The sequence below is a fragment of the Rhincodon typus genome, chromosome 19 (assembly GCF_021869965.1).
Source record: "Rhincodon typus isolate 14 chromosome 19, sRhiTyp1.1, whole genome shotgun sequence".
Lineage (NCBI taxonomy): Eukaryota > Metazoa > Chordata > Chondrichthyes > Orectolobiformes > Rhincodontidae > Rhincodon > Rhincodon typus.
In genome coordinates this window covers 26,344,722-26,371,154 of record NC_063350.1, presented here as the reverse complement: position 1 = coordinate 26,371,154, position 26,433 = coordinate 26,344,722, and the positions used below count along the sequence as shown (strand labels likewise).

Below are 26,433 nucleotides of genomic sequence, written 5' to 3'. Positions count from 1 at the left end.
ATCGCCCTCACCTCCATTCAGGGCCCTAAACAGCTCTTCCAAGTGAGACAGAGCTTCACCTGCATCTCCTCTAACCTAGTCTACTGCATCTGGTGCTCCTGATGTGGTCTTCTCTACGTCGGTGAGACCAAACGTAGACTAGATGGCTGTTTCGCCGAGCATCTCCACCTGGCCCGTAACGGCCATCCTAACCTCCTGGTCACCGCCCATTTCAACTCCTTGTCCCACTCCCCCTCCGACCTGTCCATTCTCGGTCTCCTCCAGTATTGCAGCGACTTGGAATGCAAATTTGAAGAACAACACCTTATCTTCCACCTGGGCACCCTATGGACCAGAGGACTCAACATTGAGTTCTCCAATTTCAAATAACCTTGCCACCCATCCCCCGGCTCTCCTTCCAGCCCCACCTCCTCCCTTCCATTCCACCTACTGATCTTCCCTTTCACAAAGTCGTACTTACCACCAGTGTCTACCTATCACCACCATTCCACCCTGACCCCTTCACCACCAACCCCTTTATCTGCAGCTCCCCCTACCTCCCCATCCAGTCCTAAAGAAGGGTAATACCCAACACATTGACTGCTCCTTTCTTCCAGATGCTGCCTGGCCTGCTGTGTTCTTCCACACTCCTGTTTGTCTACCTTGGATTCTAGCATCTACAGTTCTTTTTGTCTCCATATAATTATAAAGTGTAAATAAAAAGTTATACCTATTGTGCAAGGTATTTTAGATCCTGCATGTAAAGTTTAAACAGTAATATATTTTACAGAATGCCTGGGAGTGTATTACAATCCCACCTTTCTCCTTAGGATTTCCAGTTCGGCTCCACAATTGTCATGTTGTAGAGAAGAGGAGTTGGAAACCTTTTCCTGAACTTTCCCATCTCTAAAAAAAAGACCATATAACAAATCTCAAAACTGAGAATACATCATAAACATGATATAAATTAGAAGAACTGGGCCTGATGCCAACAGATTACTTTTGTATTATATGGAATAGGAAGAGAGGCACTTTGGGTAGTCTTTGTTCTAATTTATAAATTACACATTTGTATTTCCGGGTTGCTGCAGCCTAGAATTTACTGTTGACAATGTTAAACAAAAAAAAATTAACATGATCTTACAGAATTTCTCCATTAATTATTTTAGCATTAACTGATTTATAACAAGATCAGTGTTTGAATATAAACATAGTCATTGCTAATATCTGCCCTTACTTCTCTGGTATTTTAACAAAACTAATTTGTGATCTTTCTTCAGTTGAAGTGGCTTTAGTCTTTTCTGCTTTAGTTGTTGGATTTGGACTGTGATTTCTTTCATTACAGCATTACTGCTGCTATCTCAAAATCAGTTTCACCTTTCAGGAACTGGATTAAATTTGGAACAGTGATTGCAAGGTGATGTTCAGAATTCATTATTCCAATAACTTCATTTTAGAATATAGATATCCTAATTTATTAGTTTAAAAATAAAGAAGCATGCACATTTTGCATAATAATTTTAAATTAATTTCAATATGGCTAAACGTGTTGTGGTACATTTTGGTTGGAAGAATGAGTAAAAACAGAAAATGCCATAGGACTTAGTTTGTTTACTTGTTTCATTTCCATTCCATTTGGCTTTGTACCAGGATCCTTTTCATCATTTACTCTCTTCTTTACACCTTATTACAGATTTTCCCTGTACCCCAGGTCTCCTTTTACTTGCTCAAAACCAATTAATATATCAAATTTTTCTCAGTTCTGATGAAAAGATCAATTCTGATAAAACGGTGGAGAAATGCCATTAGTTCTATGGGAGAGGTATAATGTTATTAAGTGTGCATCAAGTATGGGCATTGGAGGCAAAGACACTAAGGTGGGCTTTCAGCCACACTCCTCCCTTTCCTGATGATGCATCAAAAGATCTTCATTATTAAAACAAAACATTTTTAAACAAAAGGCATTTCAAGATTCAGGTATCAGAAGTTCTACTGCTGACCAGTCCTGCCTAAGAAGTACAATTCTCGTTTTCATTTTAGATTTAAATTACAATGCTTGCTTCAATGTGTCACCAGTTTTTGGCAAGGTCAGAAATTGAAGGTGTGGTGGTTTTATGAGACTTTAGATCATTAGGTGCTGTATATTTCACGGACAATAATACTGTCAAAAAATCGCTGGTTTGCATGATGTACCAGAGATACAGACATACAAACAAATAATGGACAAAATGGTACAATGTTTAGCTTTCGTTGTGATATTGAATATTTAAAAACCTGTGGTATAAAGAAACCGTAAATGCTGCATATCTTATTTTAACCCTCTCCTTGATACCGAATGTAGTATTGTTATTTAAGAAACGCGACAGAGCAAGAAACAGCCTTAGCATTGATGCTAGGAAAATATAACCGAATCCTTTATTGAAAGGGAAAATAAGAAGACATCTAGAGACCAAAAATATAATGCTGAAGCAGTAACAAAGACAAATGTAACACAGTAGATGCAATTTATCAAGATTCTCAAAAGCCCTTCAATAATGTGTCACATAACAAATCAATGAATGTGGTTAGAACATGTGGAGTCAGGGGACAAGTAGGAGAATAGATAGCTAAATGACTTCAAGGCAGAAAGGAAAGGATATATGACAAATAGTAGTTATTCAGTATGGCAGAAAATAGGGATTGGGGTCCCAGACGGATCAGTACTGCAATTGCTGTCTGTATAAATTAAACCAATTTAGATGTGGAATCAAAAGCTTAACTTCTAAATTTGCCGATGACACAAAGGCCTCAGTTCTCACAATGGTGAAGAGACACTGTCATTGTGGAACTGGCTTTGAAGGCCCAAATCCAGAAGGTTTGCCACCAAACACTGCACTTACCATTTGTGTTGTGATGAGGCAGGTGGAGAGAGATGGGAATAACATATGTGTCAAATTTGATTTGATTTATTGTTTGATTTGATTTATTTTTCTCACATGTACTGAGATACAGTGAAAAGTGTTGTTTTGCGTGCTCTACAGGCAGATCGTATCATATGATATGAAGTGCATCAGGTAGCATACCAGAGTGCAGAGTAGAGTGTTACAGCCACAGAGAAGAGAGATCAGAATTAACATAAAGAAGTCCATTCAAAAGTCTGATAACAGCAGGGAAGAAGCTGTTCATGAATCTGATTGTCCATGTATTCAAACTTTTATATCTTCTGTCCAACGGAAGAGGATGGAAGAGAGTATAACTGGGGTGGAAGGGGTCTTTGATTACGTAGGTTGTTTTCCTGAGGCAGAGGGAAGTGTAGATGGAGTCAGTAGATGGAAGTCTGGTTTGCGTGATAAACTGTGTTGCGTTCATGACGTTCTGTAGTTTCTTGTGGTCTTGGGAAGAGCAGTTGCCATACAATGCTGTAATACATCCAGAGAAGATGCTTTCTATGTGCATTTATAAAAATTGATAACAGTCCATGTGGACATGGCAAATTTCCTTAACCTCCTGAGGAAATGGACACATTGTACTTTCTTGACCATTGCATCAATGTGGGCAGATCAGGACAGATTAATGGTGATCGTCATTCCCTTGACACTCTCGGCCATCTTCACCTCAGCACCATTGATGCAGATAGGGGCGTGCCCTCCACTCCACTTCCTGAAGGCAACGACCAGCTCTTTCACTTTGTTGATGACGGAGAGATTATTGTCTTTACACTGTGCCGCTAAGCTCCAAATCTCTTTCCTGTACTCTATCTTATCATTGTTTGAGATCCGACCTACATCGGTGGTATTGTCGGCAAACATATAAATGGAGTTACAGCAGAATTTGGTCACATAGTCATGTATGTGTAAGGAGTATAGCAAGGGACTGAGTACGCATCCTGGCGGGGCACCAGTGTTGAGGGTTATCGTGGAAGTGGTGTTGTCACCAGTTCTTACTGACTGCAGTCTATTGGTCAGGAAGTCAAGGATCCAGTTACAGAAAGGAGAGCTGAGACTTAGGTCTTGGAGTTTGGAGAGGTGTTTGTTTGGAATTATAGTGTTGAAGGTGGAGCTGCTGTCAATAAGTGGGAGCCTGACATGGGTATCTTTGTTATCCAGATGTTCCAGGGATGAGCGTAGGGCCAGGGAGATGGTGTCTGCTGTGGATCTGTTACGTAGGTAGGCAAACTAACAGGATTAAGGTAATCTGTTAGGCTGTAGTTGATGTGAGTCATGACTAACCTTTCGATGCACTTCATAATTATGGAGGTTACAGCCACCGGGCAGTGGTCGATGAGGCACATTGCATGATTTTTCTTAAGCAGGTGGGGACTTTAGATCAAAGTAAGGAGAGGTTAAAGATGAGAAAAGAGAGGAAGAGGGAGTTGTTGAAGGTGCAGAGCTTGATAATGGGGCTTTGAAAGGTGGGTACAGGCAACCAAGTGACATGTGTTGGTACAGATAGGGTGTTGTTGGGTGAAGGTTAAAGGGATGTTTTTTGTTTTTTTTATTCAGTCTTGGACAAAGTGCCAGTAAACAGAGGAAGGCTTTGTTCAGACTCCTTCGCAATCAGCCGCTTCCACATTATTTCCGGGTTGCCAGCTATAACTCTCAGGAATCCCTCCACCCAGTCCTTTGAACAAAAATTTGAATTTCCATGGCATTTTCTGCTGGGTCAAGTTTGCAGGGCCAGGGATGGTGCAAAAAAAAGTAAAGGTTCAGGCCCAGATTTTGGTGCTGTGGAATACTCATGACTGAGGAAGACTGTAACAAGTTACAAGGGAACAGTGATATACTTGCAGAGTGGGCTATAATTGGCTGATGAATCCAACACAGATAAATACAAGGTATCAAAGTGAAACCTGAAATAAAAACAAAGTGCTGGAAAAACTGGCAGCATGTGCGGAGAAAGAAACAGAACTAATCTTTCAAGTCCGATGTGACTCCAGATCAGAAATACATTTTATTAAGAGTAATAGGAGCTCACATACTGCTTGGAGAGTAACAAACTAAATGAGGTAAAAGAATAAAAGAATCTCAATGTACTAATATGCAAATCATTAAGAAAAGTGACTTAGGTTAATAAGACTATTTGAGAGCAAATCAAAAGTCTTCATCTTCAGGGGCTAGAATTGAAAAGTAGGGAAGTTGTAGTAAGACTGTGTTAGTTTGACCACTCAGGGAGCATATGTACAATTCTGGTTGCTATCTTGTATAAGTAAAGGGATATCAATCAGAGGACAAGGTACAGAAACAAATACAGGAAAGACGTCACAAATGCAAGGTTATACACATCAGGACAGATTAAATAAGCTGGATTTCTTTAATCAATGAAAGAAAAAGCTGAGGGGTGACCTCAGAAGTTTTTAAAATTTCATGAAATGTTTTGAAGTAGAGTATTTCTAATTGCAAAATCAGTGGTTATTAATATAAGATAGTGACCAAGAAGTCTTAATAGACAATTCTGAAGTGGCAAGAATATACAACTCACTTTCACAGGAAATGGTTAAATGAAAAGGAAGCTAGGTATGTACATCAGGGAGGAGGGAGGAAAGGATTGTGCTAATAGCTTTGGAAATAGAAGGATGACATACTGTGCGAGCTGAGTATAAATGCCAGCATTGATTATTTGGGCTGAATGGCTTGCTTCTATACTATATTATCCTTGCAATTCAAAGAAAAATAATTTACCTTCAATTCAGTGAAGCAATAAAATGTTGTTACCAAATTAACTGCAATTTGTGATAATTTTTGTGATCTTGCCTGCGACAAGTAACAATTCAACAATTTTGTTATGCAACATACAAAATGATGATTTCCATTAAGTTTTAAACCACATTGTAAATCACAATTTCAATGCTCTCAATGGGAATCTTCATTCAAGAAACATGGACTGGAGGCAAGGCTGAAATGCTGCAGTGCCAACTTTCTATAACATTTTTTTTGTGTGTTGTGCCAACTAGAATTGCCTGGTTGATAAATGTGTGCTACAGTGTCATTTTTAATATTATTTTAAAATATCAGGATAAAGGGGATGAAAATTGAAACAAATGATGATCAATTGAGTGAAAAGAAGAAACTAAATAGAACTAAAGATAAACAAGGCATTATATAACAAATGTGCTACAAGAAGACAGCAAGTTGTAAACACTTAACATTAATTGAATCATTAGTCATGGCTAGCACAGAAGTTAATTTGATTACTCATATAGCATTGGCATTCAGACATGCCAGAACACAGAGTTAAATTCTCTTCTAGAAAGGCTTTGCTCAAAAACTATTTTGAAAATAAGATTAATTTAGTTTTACTGAAACACAACTGAAGGCTGCCATTTCAGTTACCTCTCACTTTGCGGGGTTGCCTGTTTGTGATTTGCAGAGTTGGATTCTGGGAAGCTGAACTCCTCTGAACGCTTGTTACGGAAGCTTTGTGACAGAGTATTGAATTGTCCCCGAGTTGTACAGTCTCGACAAACAAAAATATTACAATATTATTATCAGCATCTAACAGTTCCAGTTCTAAGATGGCAATGCCTATTACTCTCTCCAAGAATTGTCTTCATGATTGGCAAAAATCTAATGTTTTCGATCTGCACATTTAATTTAGAGAATGGTTGACTTAATTCCCTTATTGATTATAAATCTGTCTACTTCAGCCTTCTACTTAATGACCCAACCTTGACAGCCCTCTGCAGTAAAGAATCCCACAGATTCACTAACCTTTTCTGTTTTGTACTCCATCTGCCAAGTCTTTGCCCATTTGCTGAACTGATCTCTATCTCTCTGCAGACTCTGTAATCCTCACCACTTGCCTTCTGATCAATTTTTGTGTCATCTATAAACTTGACTAATCCTCATGTACTTTGCTCATTCAAGACATTAATATTTATTGCAAATAATTTTGATCCCAGATCTGATTTCTAGGGCACTCCACTAGTTACATGTTGCCATTCTGAAATTACCCACCCCCCCATCCCAACTCTGCCTTTTATTGGTTAGCCAGTCCTCTATCTATGGTAATATACCTTCTCCAACACCAAGGGGTCTTATCTTATTAAGTAGTCGAATGTGTGGTACCTCATCAATTTTGCCCTCTGAAAATCCAAAGACCATTGCTTGCCCTTTATCCTGTTTGTTTCCTCCTCAAGGAATTCTAGCAAATTTGTGTCAGGAAGGGTTTCACTTCACGAAGCCATGCTGACTCTGCTTGATCATATCATGTATTTCTAAATGCTCTGCTCTTACATCTTTCCAATATCAGACAGTGTTAACGTCCAATAGAAACTGCTTTACTTCTCACTTCCCTCTTTAACTAAAACTGTTACATTGGTACTTCTCCAATCCTCTGTGACTATTCCAGAATCTAAGGATTCTTGAAAGATAACTACCAGTGTATCCATTATCTCTGTAGCCACTTCCTTTAATGTCCTAGGATGCATCCCATCATGTGCAGGGGACATATTTATCTTTAGCTCCATTAGTTTCCCTAATGCTTGTTCTCTAGTGATAGCTATACTTATTTCTTCAGCTCCCTTCGCCCTTGACTATTTAACAATTTTAGAATGCTATTATTGTCTTCTACTGTGAGGATGATGTCAGATATTTATTCAACTCCTCTGCCATTTCCTTATTCCCCATTATTAAACCCCTAGCCTCTTTCTCTAAGAGGCCTATGTTAACTTGGCTTTTCTCTTTGTTTTAAGAGACATATATTGTTTTCATAGGAGTGGGAGAAAAGTGGAAAATAGTAACAAAAGTTACAGACAAATCATGTGAACTCTCAAAAACAATCTGCATATCTATGCCAATGTGTCATTTGGCAGAACAAAATATTTAGTTTTCAAGGCAGTGATCCTTCAAATTCATCTGCGCTCAAGTCTATTTTTGCTCTTGCCACTAGGTGGAGGCAAAAATGTCATCGAGCTGGATCTGCTCCATCTTCCACTTGGCTTTCATCCACAAAGCTAGCAAATAGCTGACACTTTGTCCAAACTCATATGTACGTTTGAAACTGGGGATTGTAGCTTGACACAATGTTTTAATTTAAACCTTGTCAAGCCAATGTTTACTCTGTAGTATAATCAAGTATTGCTCCAACATTCCTTCAAGTTATTCTATTAAAGTCATAAATGTTTCTTGGTAGTGTAACACTGTCAGCACTGGGGCTGTATGTGAGGAGGAAACATAGTCACAAAGAACACATGAGCTGCTGCCTGATACAACTGCATGGATGGGAGAAGTTGACAGTTCTGTAGGGAATGAAATGAGCTTCCTTGCAAGCATTATAAACAAACATAATGTTTTAACTAATTAAGTATATTATTTGCACTTTATTATTTTTTTACAGTCTGAATCCTCATCATTAGTGGGATTTACGTACTTTTGGATATAGCAGCAAAACTGAGTTCTTTTTCTTTTACTCAGATGCACAGTGCATTTTAAGAGCATTTTTTCTGCTAATAGAACTTAATACATCCTTTATCATCACACTAAACAGAAACATTAAAATTTAGGAGGGTTAAATAAGCTGAACCAATTACACAAGCTCAATGCTGCCAGTGATTGTATTCTATTCCAAAATATGAATTCAGTATGAAATTTCTAGAATGCATTAACTGAATTCCATTCCCATTCAGTTTGGTACAGCTCCAGCAGGACCATGGTCAGAGGTAACTGGACACCAGGGAGGTGCTGCACAGTTCCTGTTTCCCAAGAAACAGAACATAAACTGCCAAAACATTGTCATGATACTAACTCTAGCTTATAAACTTAATGATTCCGGTGTCCTCTTCAACCAACTAATAAACAAACACTGTTAAGGAGTTGTGAGAGGGAGAAGATTTAAATTTTCAAAACAGATTGACAAATCTTTGCAAGGCAAATATTTAGAAGGTTAAGGGGTGATCTAATCGAGATCTTCAGGATATTAACAGAGTAAGACAGGGTAGATAAAGTATTTCCACTGGTTGAGAAGTATAGCCCCTGGTTCTAGAATCTAAAAATTAGGACCAGTCCATTCAGGAGAGATGTTAGAATGTAAGTCTACATGCAAAGAGTAGTGGAGGTTTGGAACTCTCTGTTGTAAAAGGTGGTCAATGCTAATAATTCAATTGTTAAATTTAAATCTGAGAAAGACAAATATTTACTAAGCAAGAGTATCAAGGGATATGGGCCTAAGGCTGGCCTAGGCCACAGATCAGCCATGATCTTAAGTAATGGCGAAGCAGGCTCAAGGGGCTGAATGGCCAACTCCTGTTCCTACGTTCCTAAAAGATGGGCAATTGGATTTGAGCTATATATCAGATTATTAAACACCAGAGGTTAAACACAGTGTAGAGAGTCCAGACATATACTTTTCTCATCAGTTTTATTTCTACTTACACTCCACAAACTCCAATGACAGATTGCTTGCTCCTCTTCATTTACACCTTGTCAAGTGTGCATCCAACTATCGCTTCATTAAGATATGATCGTCGCCTATTTCCTAATTCCATATCATCTCAGACATTCCTGCCAGACTCTGTGAGATGATAACACTTTCAAGATCTCAATGATTGAGGGAACGTCTCAAGTGGCTGTGTGGTGTACACTGGTCATATATTCCTCAAACATGCTATTTACTGCTGATGGCATAAGTCTGTTTACATACATAAAAATCGTCAAATATACCAACAACAATGGCTGGAGAAACAAAGGGTTTTTTTTTGCCATAACAAGCTATCCACAACAAAACTAGGCATTAAATTGGCCCGTTCTTGCCTCTAAATTAATTAAATAAAAATATTCTTCCTTTTACTTAACAAATAATTTCCTCAATCTCTTTAGTTCGGGTACTCGTGGTGATCTGAAGGGGACAGTCACACAGATATTTTTCCCCACTGCATGCGAGAATTGCCAGGGATGATTTAGCGGTCATGTAATGACTTGCTAAAACTCCACCTACAGATCCATTATTTGCTGACATCCAGCCACTTCACGATACCATGTCAGCAGAACCAATAAAGCATCCAGCCTCTGTTAGCTTTACTTTATTAGAGGAAAGTCAGAAACACACAAGGCAAACTGCAGGTGAACTTTACAATGAGGCGATAATTGAGATGAGAGTTCACTTTTATCGAGTCTTACCTTCGCAGCAGTCTTGCCACATGCGGAGGTCAATCTGTGGAATTTCCTTGCAGCTAACAAAGCCCTGAGGATAATTTGTCACTCTGAAGACATCTGGTTGAACCTGTTGGATGTGGTCTCCATTGTCACATATAACTCGTGCCAATGAGGCTTGTTTTATCTGAGTTAACTGGGCTGGAGTGAACACTCCTGGATTTTCATACCAGAATCTGAGCAAATACAAACAATTTCCCGTTGATGCAACAGTTCACACAACACAAAAATATCACCAACACTGTTAGATTGAAAAGCCTCCGTTCCTAGTGAAAGATCCACAGTAAACAACTGGTGCTATTGATATGATGGGTAATTTCTCCTCAGGTTTAAAATTGTGATACTTAATCCTAAAACCTTTTTCTCCTAAAATACAGAGGTAAAAGGTCATAACCTCTTTCCAAAGCAGTAAATAAACATTAGAGATTCAATTTTTCAGCTGCTGTGTTGGCGCAGCCAAGCCTTTGAATTTGCTGGTCGTACACAACTACTTTTTTATTTAGTGTATTAATTTGGATTTCATCAGAATATGGAAACCTATTATCTCACAACGCTCTTAGGGTACTTTCAATGATAATCCTATAATACAACAGTGACAATACAACTGTTAAAAAGGCTATCAAGCATTTTGGGATATTTTGCGGTTGTGAAAAGAATTATATAAACACAAGTTTTTCTTTCCTTGAAAGGAACATACAAGTCAACACGGAGTCACACAGACCAGGAAAGTTTCTCCTTTCTGAGATCTTTGCTCAGATAGTTAAGGGGGCTCTGCAGACTTCCTCAGCACTCCTATATATCTGATCAGTATCACATAACCCCTACAGGAATACTCTGTACAAAAGAGTTGCCAGTGAAACTTGTTAGATTTCAATATCATGGCCGTATACCCAAAAGATTATTGTGCAAGTTAGGAACTCATGGTACTGGAGAGAACGTATTAGGATGCATTGAGGATTGGTTAAAGTACAGAGAGTTGGTTGAAATGGATCCTTTTCAGGTTGGAAAGACGTACTAGAAGAATTTGTATGAGCGTTTCAATTATTTATTATCTATACTAATGATGAAGAGGAGGGTCAGAGTGTAGTGTATCCAAATTTATAGATGAGAGGGCATGTTGTGATGAGGACATAAGGAATCTGTAAGAGAATACTGATAGGCTGAATGAATGGGCAAAGCTTGGCAGATGGTGTTTAACATAGGAAAATGTGAGGGCATGCACTTCGGTAGGAAGAATGGGCAAAGCAATAGCCAAGTGCCTGGACTAGTAATCCAGAAAAGCATGCAATATTCCAGGTTTGAGTGGCAGTTAGTGGAATTTGAATTCAATGCAAGTCTAGAATTAAGAGTCTAATGATGACCATGAAACCATTGCTAATAGTTGGAAAAACCCACTTGGTTCATTAATGCCCTTCAGGGAAGGGAATCAGCCATCCTTACCTGGTTTGGCCTACATGTCACTCCAGATACACAGCAATGTGGTTGACTCTTAATTACCCGCTGGGGTATTAAATGCTGGCCTAGCCAGTGAGACCCACCTCCCAGAATGAATTAAAAAAAGGCAGAATTATTTTAAATGGAGGGAGACTCCAAAAAAGTGCAGCATAGATGGATCTGGGTGTTCTTGTGCCTGAAACACAAAACGTTAGGGGAACAGCTTCTTTCTATCCACCATGTCCATGCCCCTCATACACCTCAATCAGGTTCTCTCTCAACCTTCTCTGCTCCAAACAAGATAACCCATGATTATCTAGGCCCTCTTCAAAGCTAAGTTAGTTAATCTCAGGACAATGTTCTGGTGAATCTCCTCTGCAACCTCTCTAACATAATCAACTCCTTTCTATAGTGCAGTGACCAGAACTGCACACAATACTTCAGCTGTAGACTTACCAAAACCCTGTATAGCTCCAACCTAAACTCCCTGTTGCTATAATCTATGCAATAGCTAATAAAGGCAAGTTTCCCATATGCCTTCTTAACTACCCTATGAACCTGTCCTGCTGCCTTCAGGGATCTGTGGACAAGCATCCCATGGTCCCTCGTTCCTTTGAGCTTCCTAGTGTCCTGCTATTCATTGAATACTCCCTTGTCTTGTTACTTCTTTCAAAGTACCTCACCTCATATTTATAAGTTTTAAATTCCATCTGTCACAGATCTGCCTGTTTGACCAATCCAGTTATATCCTCCTATAACTGAAGACGTTCTTCCTCACTGTCTACTACCCGACTAATCTTTGTGCCATCCACAAACTTACTTACTATGCCCCCCCAACATTTCTTCTATATCATTTATATATATTTTAAACAATAAGGGACCAGCACTGATCCTAATGATATGCCACTGGACACCAGCCCTCAATTGCACAAACAGCCTTCTATTACCACTAAACCAATTTTGGATCCAACTTGCCAACTTACCCCCATCCCATGTGCTTTTACCTTCTTTATCAGTCTCCCATGTTGGACCTTGTCAAAGGTTTACAAGTTTATGTGAAAAAAAACCCATGTATTTCACACCTTGTTTTTGATCCCTTCAATAACCTTCAACAAATATCACAACATATTCAACAAACTTTCAAAAATACATAAAATATAAACTGCAGCCGGCAGATAGACAGAAGCAGCACAGCTTTAACTGAAATTGATGAACAAACATACTAAATGTGTGAAGGTTTTCTCATGGTCCAGAACCCTCCAATTAACTCTAATGAATAGCAATCCAACCATCAATTACTACTGGCACGAAAAAAAATCAACTGAGAACAACTTTTAGGTGCCAAACACGTAAATGATATATTTTATCAGATGATTAGGCAACATAATGTGTACATTTACCTGTCTCCATCTCTTAGTTTACGGAACTGAGTACCAAGCAGGCACAATAACACAGGTCCCACTCTTGTTCCAGGTATCAAATCTTCTACCATCAGAGCAGGCCAAAGATCTATATTCCGTGGAGACCCATATAACCTACAACAGTAGTAAAGTTAGCTTTTTGTAAAATAATTAAAGACTTCTGAAATACTGTCAATATGAGTTGCTCACTATCCAACCTGAACAAATGCCCAACCAGAAATAATGTTTATTAAATAGCAATCCTTGCTTTGTTATTATTGATTAAATGACGGTGTATGCAATGATTTTGTCTATCTTACCCTTGACCTTTTTCACCAAGAGTTGTGTTTCAACCTTTCCAGCTGCCTAACTTCACCAATATTAAGTTGCTCACATCTGCCCCTAACTCAAGTCACCACTTCTGAAGATGTCATCACATTTTGTCACTTCCTGGATCAATTTTTCCAAAATTCTTTGTGTCACCAAACCAAGACCTACTCAATTACATTCCAACTCATCCATTATTCTATTATCTGCAGTTCAAGGTTCTCTTTATTATAATCATTTTCCCTAACCCCAAATACTAAACTGAACTCAATACTCATGGCTTTAATTATATCTTCCACCAAGGCCTTACCCCCATGTCTTCAACTTTGCAACTCGAGTTGTCTCTGTTTGACCTGTGATGACACCTTCAGCTATTTTAGCCAACACACAGAAAACTCTCTGGAACTTGGATGATGTCATCACTCTACCTAGCTTCCCAAACCATCTGTTCATTAATGCATCCAATCACATCTCGTAAGGTTTTTGACGATTGTCTGGTGTCTATATTCACTATAGATTGCCTTGGGACTTTTAAAATTATTATTGCAGACCTTTATTAATGAGAGTTGTTTGGTTGTTTATTCTAGATTGAAGATTCAATTTTAAAATTTATTGAGTTATATGAATCTGAAGTTCACATACTTTAATGTAAAATTGCACTTTTACAACAAAATATAGTTGCAATCTGTTAATATTGCCATGTTGTCACTACCATCTCTGACCACTGCTGGTCAGCAAAAGGCTTTTACTTCATTGCTAATGCCAAATTTCAATGAAATCCTAAAACCAAAGTACTGCAGATGGTGGGAATCAGAAATGAAAACTAAAAATGCTGGGCATACTCAGAAACAGGTGTGGAGAGAAAAAGTGTTAACATTTCAGGTCATTGACTTCAGCAAAGTATCAAGCTCAGCTCAGCTTCAGTAACACATCTCTTTTCAGCAAAATTCTAAACTATTTTAAACTAAGATGGCAACTAGACCTATGTTATTGGGCCCTAATGAGGCAGTTACCTAGGGCTAATCAGGTTAGAATACAATCCTTTTGGAGACTTTAACTGCTCCATTAACACTCAGAAAATCAAATGAAAATGTACCCCATAATGTGAATGTACAATCTGTCACAGATCTAATGAAGAATCCAACTAATATAAAAGAAGAAACTTTGCATGTTGGAGATCTGAAACCAAACAAGGAAAAATTACTCGAGAAATTGAGGAAACCAAGCAGCATCTGTACAGAAGAAAAAAGTTAACGTTTTGACACAAACCTGCTGAGTTTCACTAGCAATTTCTGTTTTTGTTTCATATTTCCAGCAGTAGGACGTAACAACCAGAGGAACAGCCAAGGGAAGATGGCCAGCTGGGAAGAGACTAGGTCAGAATCAAAGGCCACGGCCTGTGGGCCAGCTGGAGGTGAGAGCGGCCAGCTTCAGTCCCAATGTGATGGGTACACAGTGGTGGCAACTACTTCCTGTTCAAGTGTGAAGGCAGCAGATACACCTCACAACGTTTGTCACTCTTAGGATATTGATGTGCGGGTGTGTTGGGGAGGGAGCGCACAATATGAATCATGGGATCAAGTTATTCTGTCACAATAAAGAACAGGCTCACTGAATCAGGTAGTGTTTATTTTTCCCTATTCCATCATTTTCAAACATTTGTTACTTTAAAAGTTGTATGGCTTGGGACTTGTGTGAATTTTGATTAACAGGACCAGATGAATGCCGCATCCTCTGACAATAACTTTTTCCCTGCTGTACATAGCGTTGAATTCAGTGAGATGAAAGACTCCACTTTCCAAAGTGTGACAGGTTTTGAGCAGTGAAGGTCCAATTTGTGGTCAACATCAATCAGTGGGCAAAAACTACCAATAATTTTCTCCACTTGAACCATTTCACTCAGAGGTACAATAATGATAATCGAGATGGGATGTGGGAAGAGATACTCATGTGAAATGTTATGTTTGGGTCACAATAAAGATAAAGTCAGCATAGTTCCAAGGTATGTAGGTATTAGCATATCATAACAGCATAGGGCCCGTTCTCTCATTAGAGAGAGAGACAACTGGTGGTGAGTTTAACTAGAGGGTCATTATGCCTCAGGCAAGAGGTGAGGTTGAGAAGGCAGGACCTTCATTATAACCTCAGCTGGTCGGGAAACTGAACTTATGCTGTTAGCATCACTCTGCATTGCAAAGCAGCGGTGCCATTAACTGAGCTAATCAACCATGAAGCACTCCAAATCTGACCCAATATAGTGTAATGCTGTATGCAACTTTGGGGTTGTTGAAGATGCTTGATAGGGAAAGCAAAACTAACTTTTTTTCCTTATTTCTCAGAATTTTAAATAAGCAACACAAATTCCAGCAGAACAGTGTACTTATATTTTATTGTCTGTTTACCTTTCTAGCTTTTCTCGAATCTTTGGGTTCTTGATCTCATTTTTCAAATCTTCAAAACTATGCGCAGATGTGAGGTTACAGAAAACCCTGTAGTCATTGTATGGAGGTATTCCATGATCACGCCCACGTTGGATATTCATTGCTGCTAAATCCAAGGAAACAGCATGCACCATGGAGAACAACTTTTCTGTGAGCTCCAAGTTCAAAAGTTCAGTCGGAACTCTCATTTTTCCAGGGACGCCAAAGAGGCCACGGAGAAGTGGATCGATACCACCCTCCTGGATAAGTCTAAATGGTGAGAAGAAAGCTTTATGCAATGGAAGATGGCCTTCAGGAATTGGCTGGAAGGATTCATTCAGTCGATACAGAATTGGATTAACAAGAGTGTGACCAAAACGAAAAGCTGCTGTGGCGAAAGCATTGACAATGCCTGCATTGATATTTGGATTGTAGCCCTTATAGTCACCAAGTATTTTCATTCCAACATCTCCCACAATTTTGGATAACCAATGTGTATATGTGATATGCTGCATTTGTGCGGCAACAATTTTGCGTGCTTCGTGATAGATGGTATCACCATCCCAATGTGGATTGAGCTTCAGTAGCTCTGTTGCAATTCGGTTGTGTTCACGGAACCACAGTGTGTGTATCGCTGTCAATGCAATATGCTCATTGGATCTGTGATCGCCTGCAAGGAAGCAAGGAATAGGACTCTCATTTGTATCCCTCATGCATTCAGTTGGTGGACCTGTCGCAAAAGGCAACAAATGTTTACCAGATTTTGGTACAATCTGACCAGCCTTTAATAGACCACGTTGATTAGTTAGATCCCTTAACTCCCGTGACTCATGCTCTGTGCTCCCATAAACATTAGAAGCATCAATATAGGATGTCAAGTGATTAATCTGTTCTCTTGGATAAACCGAATTCATCAACAAGGAGGTCATTCCACTGCCACATACAGGACTGGAGCGCACAAAGAACATACATCGGCCATTCCTCACACGAGGATCATCATCTGGGATTAAAATTGGAAAACACGGAGGATCGTTGGTGCAGAACTTGTTGCATGGCTCTCCATCAGAAAACCGAGACATACTCAGTGCAGCCACTGTTAAATCCAAGTCATGGTCTAGAAATTGACCCCATTGCATTAATAGATGAGTATACTGGTCATCTGCAGTGATAGTTTCAGTACCAACTACTGTTGTGGATACCAGACGAGGTAATGGAAGAGGGCGCCTACTGTCCTCTGGGTTCAGACTGGAGCCCCTGGGAAGGTTAAATCCATTTTCATAGACGGGCTTCAGAAGTCTTTCAAAAGCAGTCAGAGATGCTCCCCACATTGGATGCTGCAGGTTATTACAAGTACCATCGTGTGTTCTATACTTTTGGTGAAAACAAACGTCTGCACAGTCAGGGGAACGTCTGTGAGTTGTACAGCCTGAAATATTAGCTATCATGTTAAGGTACCGTGGAGAAACCAGATCATTATAGCGATAACCTAAAAATGAATTTTGAAATAAAACAAAATCAGAACCAATTGTAATAACTTTGCACTGACAATATTTGAAATGACTCTAGATATATGGAATTCTCTCACAACATAGTTGGAAGTATCAAAAGAATTCCACTATTCCACAGCTTAAGCTCTCAGTGTTTCTTTATTCATAACAGGACTTCAACACATTGTGTTGCAAGTTGCTTGTTCTTTTGTTAGTCCACTCAGTTGATTTTGAGGTACATTTCCTGAAGCACAAACATGTACCAAGGTGCTGCAGAATGTAGATTCACTTTTTGAATACTACAGCGATGGTGTTACCAGCATACCAATGTCAGAATACATTGTTTTCTTTGCTGAATCAGTTTTCTGCACCATTGTATATTGGGTATGTGAAACATTACAATTGTTGCTGTAAGCAATTGTTAAAAAAAGGTAACAGAATAGTGTTATGCATTTGTGAATACTCATGATTTTTCTTACCATAAAAGTTACTCCTAAGTATCAAAATCTAATAGTGATTATCCTGCACAAATACAATTATGGAAAGAAAATAAAACTAATTCAGGACCAAAAACATAAACTATCTACAGGCCTTACATCATTTGTGTTTATTTATTATTCTGAATCTTTTTTAATTTGCAGCATAGACAAAGAAGTATTGATAGACAAGTACCAGTAAATTTTCATCTAAGCTTCAACTCTTCACTGGAAGAGCTGTCAAAGGCAAGGGTAGGGATGGGAATGTGGCCCATGAGGCAGGTGCCATGTTGAAAGAAATAAGTATTTCCTGAGGTATTAATTTTGAGACTACTGTTCTTTAAAATTTACACAGCTGAGGTGGATCTGTGAATCAGAGGATTATGATATATGGAGAAACTGGCCTCTTCAATCTTGAAGTAAGACAGCTAAAATGGGACTTTAAGGGATGCATAAAAGGTAATATTTGGTATAGAGGAACTCATAATTTCAAAGTGGACTAAGCTAACACAAAAACAAATGCTAAAACAGTAATTTAGGACAAAAAAAAACAAGAAAAGATTAATGTTTAGAACAGTCTTCTTGATCGTGGAATGGATCTAAAAGCATTGGATCGAATCAAGGTGCTGTGGTTTGGCTAAATATTTTGTTAATAGCTGGATGAGTTAAGTAAAGTGAAATGATTTAGCTTTAAATTACAACTGATGGTCTACGTGTGAAAACATAAACTCTCCTTTTTGAAGATCCTCTTGTACATTTCCAACATACGTTTATTTTTTAAACTTTCCTTTCTCCCACCTGCAGCAAGATTTCTATGCCACTTGGAAAATGACAGTACAATAAAACAGTTTTAACTTCAAAAAGATTTTTGCATGTTGACTGTGTCACAGTATGTAACAGTTTTCAAGTTATGGTGCAAATAGTGAACTAATGAACAGAAACCACTAACATCACAAATTTGTTTGATAAGAAATCTATTGGCACTTACTTGTATTATTAAGGTTCACAGTTAGGCCTTGCTGAACATGCTCCTGAATCAATTGTAGTGTTCTCTCAAAGATTTCACCTGCTCTTGCTGCTTCCACAGTATAGGGGTCACGTGGGTAACGGAATAGGGCCAATAGATCATTTGGGGTACGTGGGCGCCTGTGAAATACAAGGCAAAACTCATTTTCTGGAAAGCTTGGCTGCTGGAATGATAAAAACTTAACTGCAACAAAACTGGAAAGCATTTGATAGAATTCTTGGATACCAGTTCAAAGCAGTATGCAGACAAATCCTCTGCACTGCCAACAATAACAAATAGGCAATTAAAATTTGAGAACAGACTTAGAATGTTTCAACCCCAAGGCCTATAGTCTTTCACTTTTACTGTTTATAGATGAGTACCAGATTTCCTGAGGGAAATTTCAGAACAGGCAAACCAGCAAAAAAGTTCAATTAAACCTATAGATCATGTATAATGTAACCTACACAGGCTCCACAATTCCACCCCTCCATATCTGGCTGTTGGATGGGCAGTGGCCAAAAGGAAGCCCGAGTTCACAGAAGACTAGTTGTACCCAGCTATTCAAGATGGTAGATCAGAACATTACTAGGATGGTGACTGGTCTTGCAATCCCAGAGGTGACACCTAGAATGTTACAGATTGTGTCCAAGTAACACTCCCAATTTTCCCCCAGATTCCCTTCTCTGAGTGTAACTTTTGCTATGAGCTGCAAGATTTCTCTGTGTCCATGTGGTGAAAACAATCCTTCCCACAATAGACATGACTGAAGCACGCGTGGACATACTCAAGTTTCAATGAATAATATTTGGTCTTTATCTTGAACTGGACTAACACCGGACAATTTGCTGGCCCACTCTTGGATGCTCATTCAGCAAAAATTTCCACAGCAATATACCCACCATCCATGGTGACAATCTATTAATGAAAGTGCACTGTTTCTGACAGAGTGCTCCAGTTTATTTCAATAAAACATACTTGAAGAGTAAACTGTCTTTATCTTTCAGAAGTAATAATATGTTATGGCACTTGATGATGGAAAAAAAAATCAGATGTTCATGTAGACTTTTTTTCCCTTTATTCATTCATGGGATGAGGGCGTCACTGGCTAGGCAGCATTTATTGCCCATTCCTAATTGCCCAGAGAGCAGTTCAGAGTCAACCACATTGCTGTGGGTCTCGAGTCACGTGTAGGCCAGACCAGGTAAGGATGGCAGTTTCCCTCCCTAAAGGACATTAGTGAACCAAATGGGTTTTTCTGACAATTGACAATAGATTCATGGTCATCATTAGATTCTTAATTCCAGATTTGTATTTGAATTCAAATTCCACCATCTGCCGTGGCGGGATTTGGCCCCAGTTCACCAGACATTATCTGGGTCTCTGGACTAACTGTCCAGCGATAATACCACTAGGCCATTGCCTCCCCAGTTTCTGCACTCTGACATATGCCTTTCTATGTTCTGTTGCCTATCATTTCTAAACTTGTTTGATCATGGTCCATCCTCTGGTAAGCTCTCCTTTTACTCCAATAACTTGATCTCACAGATCTATGGGATGAAAGCTGAACACAGTTAAATGTCACTGCAAGGCCCCAATTTGTAAGAATTCAACCCACATTGGCAAACATGCAATGTTGTGATTTGCTCATTTTATAAAAATTACCAATTAACATTGAAACAAAACATTTTCTTTAGGTAGCAACTTATTTCGCCAAATTTTCTAAGAAAATTTCAAGTGCAATCAGACTGCTGTTATTCTGAAGGCCAGCCTTGTTTTCACATTGCTTCTCAAAGCAGTTGTACAGATCTAAATGTAATTCTTTGGTAGTACCAAGCTTGAATATCAGAGTCAACCTGCCTGGTTTAAATTTAAACAAACAGAACGAGAAATTGTTGGAAAATCTTAGCAGATCTGGCAGCATCTGTGGAGAGAAATCAGTTAACATTTCAGGTTCAATGACCCTTCTTCAGAATTTTTTTAAAATTTAAACTAAACTTGGCAGTTAACTCTCAGTCAAGATCTAACTTCATTCTCCATGGCAGTACCTCTACCAATCACAGCCCACTTGCTAACCAATCAACATTCTCTTATCATGCAATATAAAAGGATTGTTCTTTTCTATACTTTATTGTCTCTTACAAATTGTCCTAATGAGTGCAAGGTGAAAAGCTTCAACAAAATAGGCCTTTGTTCAGCAATACTAAAAATCTAAATATATTACCATTTAGAGGCACCCACAGAGAATGGGGACAGAGAAAGGAACATACAGAAAAGTATTCTGCTTGTTATGTTTGATCATCTGAGTACTAGAAACCCAACTATCTGAAATATCTTCTGATAAAGATAGTAATGGTCCAATAGGTATAGGACTCCTGACTAACAATGAATAGTTAATTTCTCCTTGCCCAGTCAAGGGTAGAAGACAAATCTAAAACAAACACGGAAAGTTGGAGAAACTCAGCAAGTCCAGCAGCATCTGACAGGGAAATAGAGTTAAAGTTTCAAGACTGGTGTGACCCTTTTTCAGAAACCCTATTCCAGCACCTGATCAGATGAATACTTACTGTTGGATGTTGTCTGCACTGGAGATTCCTGGATCAGAGGCAGTGCTCTCTCTCTCTATCCTAACCAATCAACTATTCTAATTATTTTATATGCCTCAAAAAGATTACCCTTTAATTCTCTATATGCAGGGTAGTATGGCCTCAATCAATGCAATTCATCCTGAAATATTTAACTCTTAGCATGGGGATCATGCTGATGATAATTTATTTAGATCCACTTGTAAAACATTATTTCATTGCCACTGCTGCCTAAGAGTAAAATATTCTGCTGAGTGCATTTTGCCTTGCCTTCCCAAACCCTTCCATCAGTATATAGTGCCATGGCTTTGTTACAGACGTAAGCTCAACAATAAAACTAAGAGAATCACGGGGATTTCTAGCCAGGCACTAAAATAGTAAAAGTCACGTTTGAATAGAATTCATGTGAAAATGGCTCACAGCTGAATAAACAAAGACGGTGCTCAATCACTTTAATCTGTTCACCACGTGGCTCAAACATTTGAGAAAAAACGCAGTCAGGGCTGAAATCGTCACACATTTGGGGAAATTTACACAGCTGAGTTATAGCATTAACACTCACAATTAAATAGGAATCTACAGTATTTATGATCATAAAGAACTTTCACATTTTTCACACATGAAGGAATTCATGAATGTGATTGACCATATTGGAAAGAGATTTTAGAGATTATTGCATACTTACTTGTCAAACAAATCCCTTCGTGTTGAATTAATTGCACTGTCAATGCTGTTAATGGCTTCCTGGAGAGACTCTTCAACAAATGTATCACCAGTTCGCCCACCCTCCAGGGCTGAAAACCACAGCATGTAAAACACACATGTACAAAGACATTTCTATTTAGTTTCTTGCCGTATAAAATGAAAACCTTATAAAGGGAAGATAAACATCAATATTAACTGCATTACTACACAACAGATGTTACAACGCTACATAAACTGGCTTTCTACTGGACCTGACTGGGGCCCACATTCACGAATATTAGTTTTTTTTAATTCACTCATAGGACAGGAGCATCACTGGCTGGGCCAACTTTATTGCCTGTCCCTAGTTGCCCTTGAGAAGGTGATGGTGAGCTGCCTTCTTGAACCGCTGTAGTCCATGTGCTGTAGATAGACCCACAACACCCTTAGGGAGGGAATTCCTGACAGTGATATGTTTCCAAGTCAGGGTGGTGAGTGGCTTGGAGGGGAACTTGCAGAAGGTGGTGCTCCCATGTATCTGCTGCACTTGTCCTTCTAGATGGAAGTGGTCGTGGGTTTGGGAGGTGCTGTCTGAGGACCTTTGGTGATATGTGGGTCATGAGATTGCAGATTGTATTGGAGCATGAGTCTGCTGCTGCTGATAGGAATCTGACAATTAGGAATTAACGTATCCAAGGGAGTCCTTGCAACTGAAAGGCAAAACTATCAAAGCACCCATGATTATCGCACTAAATCAAGTGAGAGTATTTAGCACAGGGTAGAAGTTGATATTTCCAGTCTTCCTGGATCAATATTTCCTGCTTTTGTACCAGACACCATTGTCAATTATTTTAACAAAAGTATTAACTGATCCATTTAAAATGATTAAGATTTTCTATAAGATAGTGTCAACAGGAGGCCAATCAAATACAACAGGCTAATATTATTAACAGTGATTTCTATCTGAAGAAATGTTGCTGCTATGTTTCTTATTTGGCTAAGGTGTGACAAGGCCGGGGTTTAGCTAATTGGAATTTATTCTGTCAATTTCAATGTTTGTGTAAACACATGCAATGAAGTATTTCAGCACCATGTTGTATGGTCTGTCAAGGCAATGGGAGACACTGATATTCCCGTTTGTCACATCTGAGACTTGGAGATATATCTTCATTCCTTCAGCGTTGCTGCGTCAAAATTCTGCAATTCTCTCCTGACAGCATTGTGCATGTACCTACTCTAAATGACCTGTAATGTTGCAAGAATGCTGTTCACCAGCACCATTTTCTCTAGGGCAACTAGAGATGGGCAATAAATGCTGGCCCAAACAGTGATGCCCATATCCCCTGAATGAATTTTAAGAAGTATCCAAACAGAAGGAACATAAATAGAAAAGGATGCATTCAAAACAGTACGTTTCAAGGTTTCTGAGACATGGCAGAGATACGATTCACACACCAGCCTCCTCAGCATACACACACCTTCATCAGTCCCTCTGTACACATCCACACAGTGATTAGCTCTTACACACGCAGCTTTCAGCCCCTGTCCTTACCTTGTGGACTAATTGCCAGTGTACGCAATTCAGAATTGTTATCCCCAGATAGGAGGTCTGTATGGCAGGCAATCAGGATAGGAAACATAGCAAATTTTGAAACTGCCACTCATCTTCCTGCCTCAACTTCATGACCTCCCAGCCCTTTCCACACTCCCTCAGCCAGCCAGCGACCTGTATTACTCCACAGCCAGCAACTGCATTATTCTACACCCAGTGACTGTATTACACTGTGGGCCTCAGTGCCAAGTCAGCACACAGGCCTGCTCAGCAGTTACTGATAAATGTGTTAAAGAAGTACAGTACTTCAGAAAGACGGAATGTACAGTGTTTGGGTAAATAAAACACTTTTTATTACTGCATTAAAATGTTCGTCACTGCTATATGTCTCAGGTACCATTTCCTTGTCATGAGGCATTCTAACATTTTCTAAAATCTGGAAAATTCCAAAATCCAGAAATGCCTTGGCTCTAAGCATTCCAGACTAGAGAGGCCACAGTGTAATAAATCATGGCTCAGATTTTCACCATTCAAGAACCACCTCCAAACATAGCAATTTTCATTTTTGACAGGACTGGACAGATTTCCTATGTTATTTGGTTTTACAGAGACATCTGCTATTTAAATCAGAAATTGCCTCCACGAGGGTGGGATTTTTGAAGCCTTGGAGTGTGAAACCCAAAGCGTACAGAGTAGAGCTGGTAAGAACAAGATTGAACTTTGTGGATTTGTTCAGCTAGTCACAGTAACACTTTAGAAAGCTAAAGGTACACCCTTTGGATCTACTCAGAAAACCCTTGGGGAAGGTAAGATGCCCTTTTGATTTGTTAAAAGTAGGCATAAACATGCATCAAAAGTGCATGAACACATCACCGTTAAGCTTACTGGAATGGTTAACTGACCTGTCAATATCAACCATCAGAAGCTCTAATAATGGAACCTATTAAGAGCATCAAGAGGGATCTGTAAAAGGGACCAGTCAAAAGTGTCAAGAGCATTTGTCAAGAGCACCTGTTAGAGGGAGCTTTCAAGCTGTGCAAGCTTTTAAAATTCCTACCTCTGTTGATTTAGTCTTTAGATCTCCTTTTCTAGATTTGCAGTGCAAGACCGATGGTACAACCATCATAGAGTTTTACATCCATTATTACAAAAGGGTTCCTGCCATTTCACAGCTTGATTGACAGCTACAAGTGGCTATAGACTGTCTGATGTGGGATTATGAATTCCAATGTTTATTGGTAAACAGAATTGTGCACTTGAATAAAATAATTGTTGCTGTACAGCTTTATTTAGTTAAAGGAAAGTAAATGTAGTGAATTGGTTTTAGGAATGAAAATGATTGGAGAGGCAAGGTTTGATCCGTGAAGGTGGTTGAGACAGTAAACCCTATAAAGTACTTGAAATAACACTTGAAATGTCATAAAATTCAAGGCTGGGGACAAAGTGCTAGAAAGTCGGACTAGTGTTGATTTTGAGTAATTTTTGTCAGTGCAGACTTGATGAACTGAAGGGTGTTTTCTGTCCTGTATAATTCTATGATGAATTTTTTCAATTTAATAAATGGGCCAAACACATGTTGAACAATATTTTATCTCAATACAGTGTGGAGCTGGAGGAACACAGCAGGTCAGACAGCATCAGAGGAGCAGGATGTCGACGTTTCAGGTTTACACCCTTCATCAGGACTGGAAAGGGGAAAGGGAGGTCAGAAATAAATACAGGGAGGGGAGTGGGCCTGGGGGAAGGTAGGTGAGATGGTGATAGATGGATGAAGGAAGGGTGTACTGGAGATTGGTCAGTGGGAATGGTGGGGCAGATAGATGAGAAAGAAGATGGACATGTTGTGTCAGGTCAAGAAGGCAGGGATGAGAGGAAGGGTTAGACTTGGGATAAGGCCATTTGATGGCCTCAAAATAGAATTCACCAGTTTCAAAACCTTTCCTTCCTTTCTCCTATCCTTCCCACTGACCAATCTCCATTATCTCTACCTGCATCCACTTATCACCATCCCTCTACCTTCCACCTGGCCCTAGCACCCCCCATTTATTTCCGAGTTCCCTTTCCCCTCCCCAGTCCTAATGAAGGGTGTAAACCCGAAACGTTGACTTTCCTGTTCCTCTGATGCTGCCTTACCTTCTGTGTTCCTCTAGCTCCACACTGTATTGACTTTGACTCCAGCATCTGCAGTTCTTGTTATCTCCTAATATTTTATCTCATCTCAACGTAGGTTTTCACATTTGCCCAGGTGGATGCCCCTCACCGAGCATGAGGTTAGTGAGGGCATGATTGACATGAGGGCAATAGGGGCCAATTAGTGGGTGGATGGAGGAGTTTAGGTTGGCAGGAAGGGCATGAGAGGCCAAGGGTGTAGGTTAGCAGGGAGAGTATAATGTCTATGGGAGAGAGGGTATAGGAAAGTGCGAAGGGCATGAGTTGGCATGGATGGGACATTAGGAATATATAGTAGGTAAGGGTTAAGGACAAGAAAGACTTCATTTTTAAGACTTTGGAATCGGGGCTGGATCCCTGAGGCAGGTTGTCTGACAGCCCAGCTCCACACCAGGCAGCCTCTTCAATTCTTCAGTTCTTCTAGGGACAGCCACCCCACCTTCTAACCCAGCCATACACTACCCCGACCAACTCCACCTTCTAGCCCAGCCATACACTAACCCCACCCACACCACCTTCTAACCCAGCCGTACACTACACCCCACCGACCCCATCTTCCAACCCAGCCATACGCTATCCCCACCCACCCCACCTTCTAACCCAGCCATACACTACCCCCCACCACCCCATCCTCTAACACAGCCATACACTACCCCCACCCACCCCACCTTCTAACCCAGCCATACACTACCCCCCACCCACCCCAGCTTCTAACCCAGCCATACACTACCCCCACCACCCCTCCTTCTAACCCAGCCATACACTACCCCCCAGCACCCCACCTTCTAAC

At 39.6% G+C, this 26,433-nt stretch overlaps 1 protein-coding gene across 2 annotated transcripts in view; it reads right to left on the bottom strand.

Moving 5' to 3' along the window:
• LOC109928564 (peroxidasin homolog) overlaps positions 1-26,433 on the bottom strand; it is a 180,858-nt gene that overhangs the window by 9,347 nt on the left and 145,078 nt on the right. The window contains exons 15-21 of one of the 2 annotated variants that reach the window (XM_048608476.1): positions 21,924-22,032; positions 18,636-18,793; positions 15,667-17,170; positions 12,938-13,072; positions 10,071-10,279; positions 6,288-6,411; positions 798-885 (exon numbers count right to left, since the gene is read on the bottom strand). In XM_048608476.1, coding sequence (XP_048464433.1) covers positions 798-885; positions 6,288-6,411; positions 10,071-10,279; positions 12,938-13,072; positions 15,667-17,170; positions 18,636-18,793; positions 21,924-22,032 — 2,327 coding nt within the window. Of the gene's footprint in view, positions 1-797; positions 886-6,287; positions 6,412-9,326; positions 9,583-10,070; positions 10,280-12,937; positions 13,073-15,666; positions 17,171-18,635; positions 18,794-21,923; positions 22,033-26,433 lie in introns of those variants that run through there. The other variant, XR_007264204.1, reaches the window with a different exon arrangement.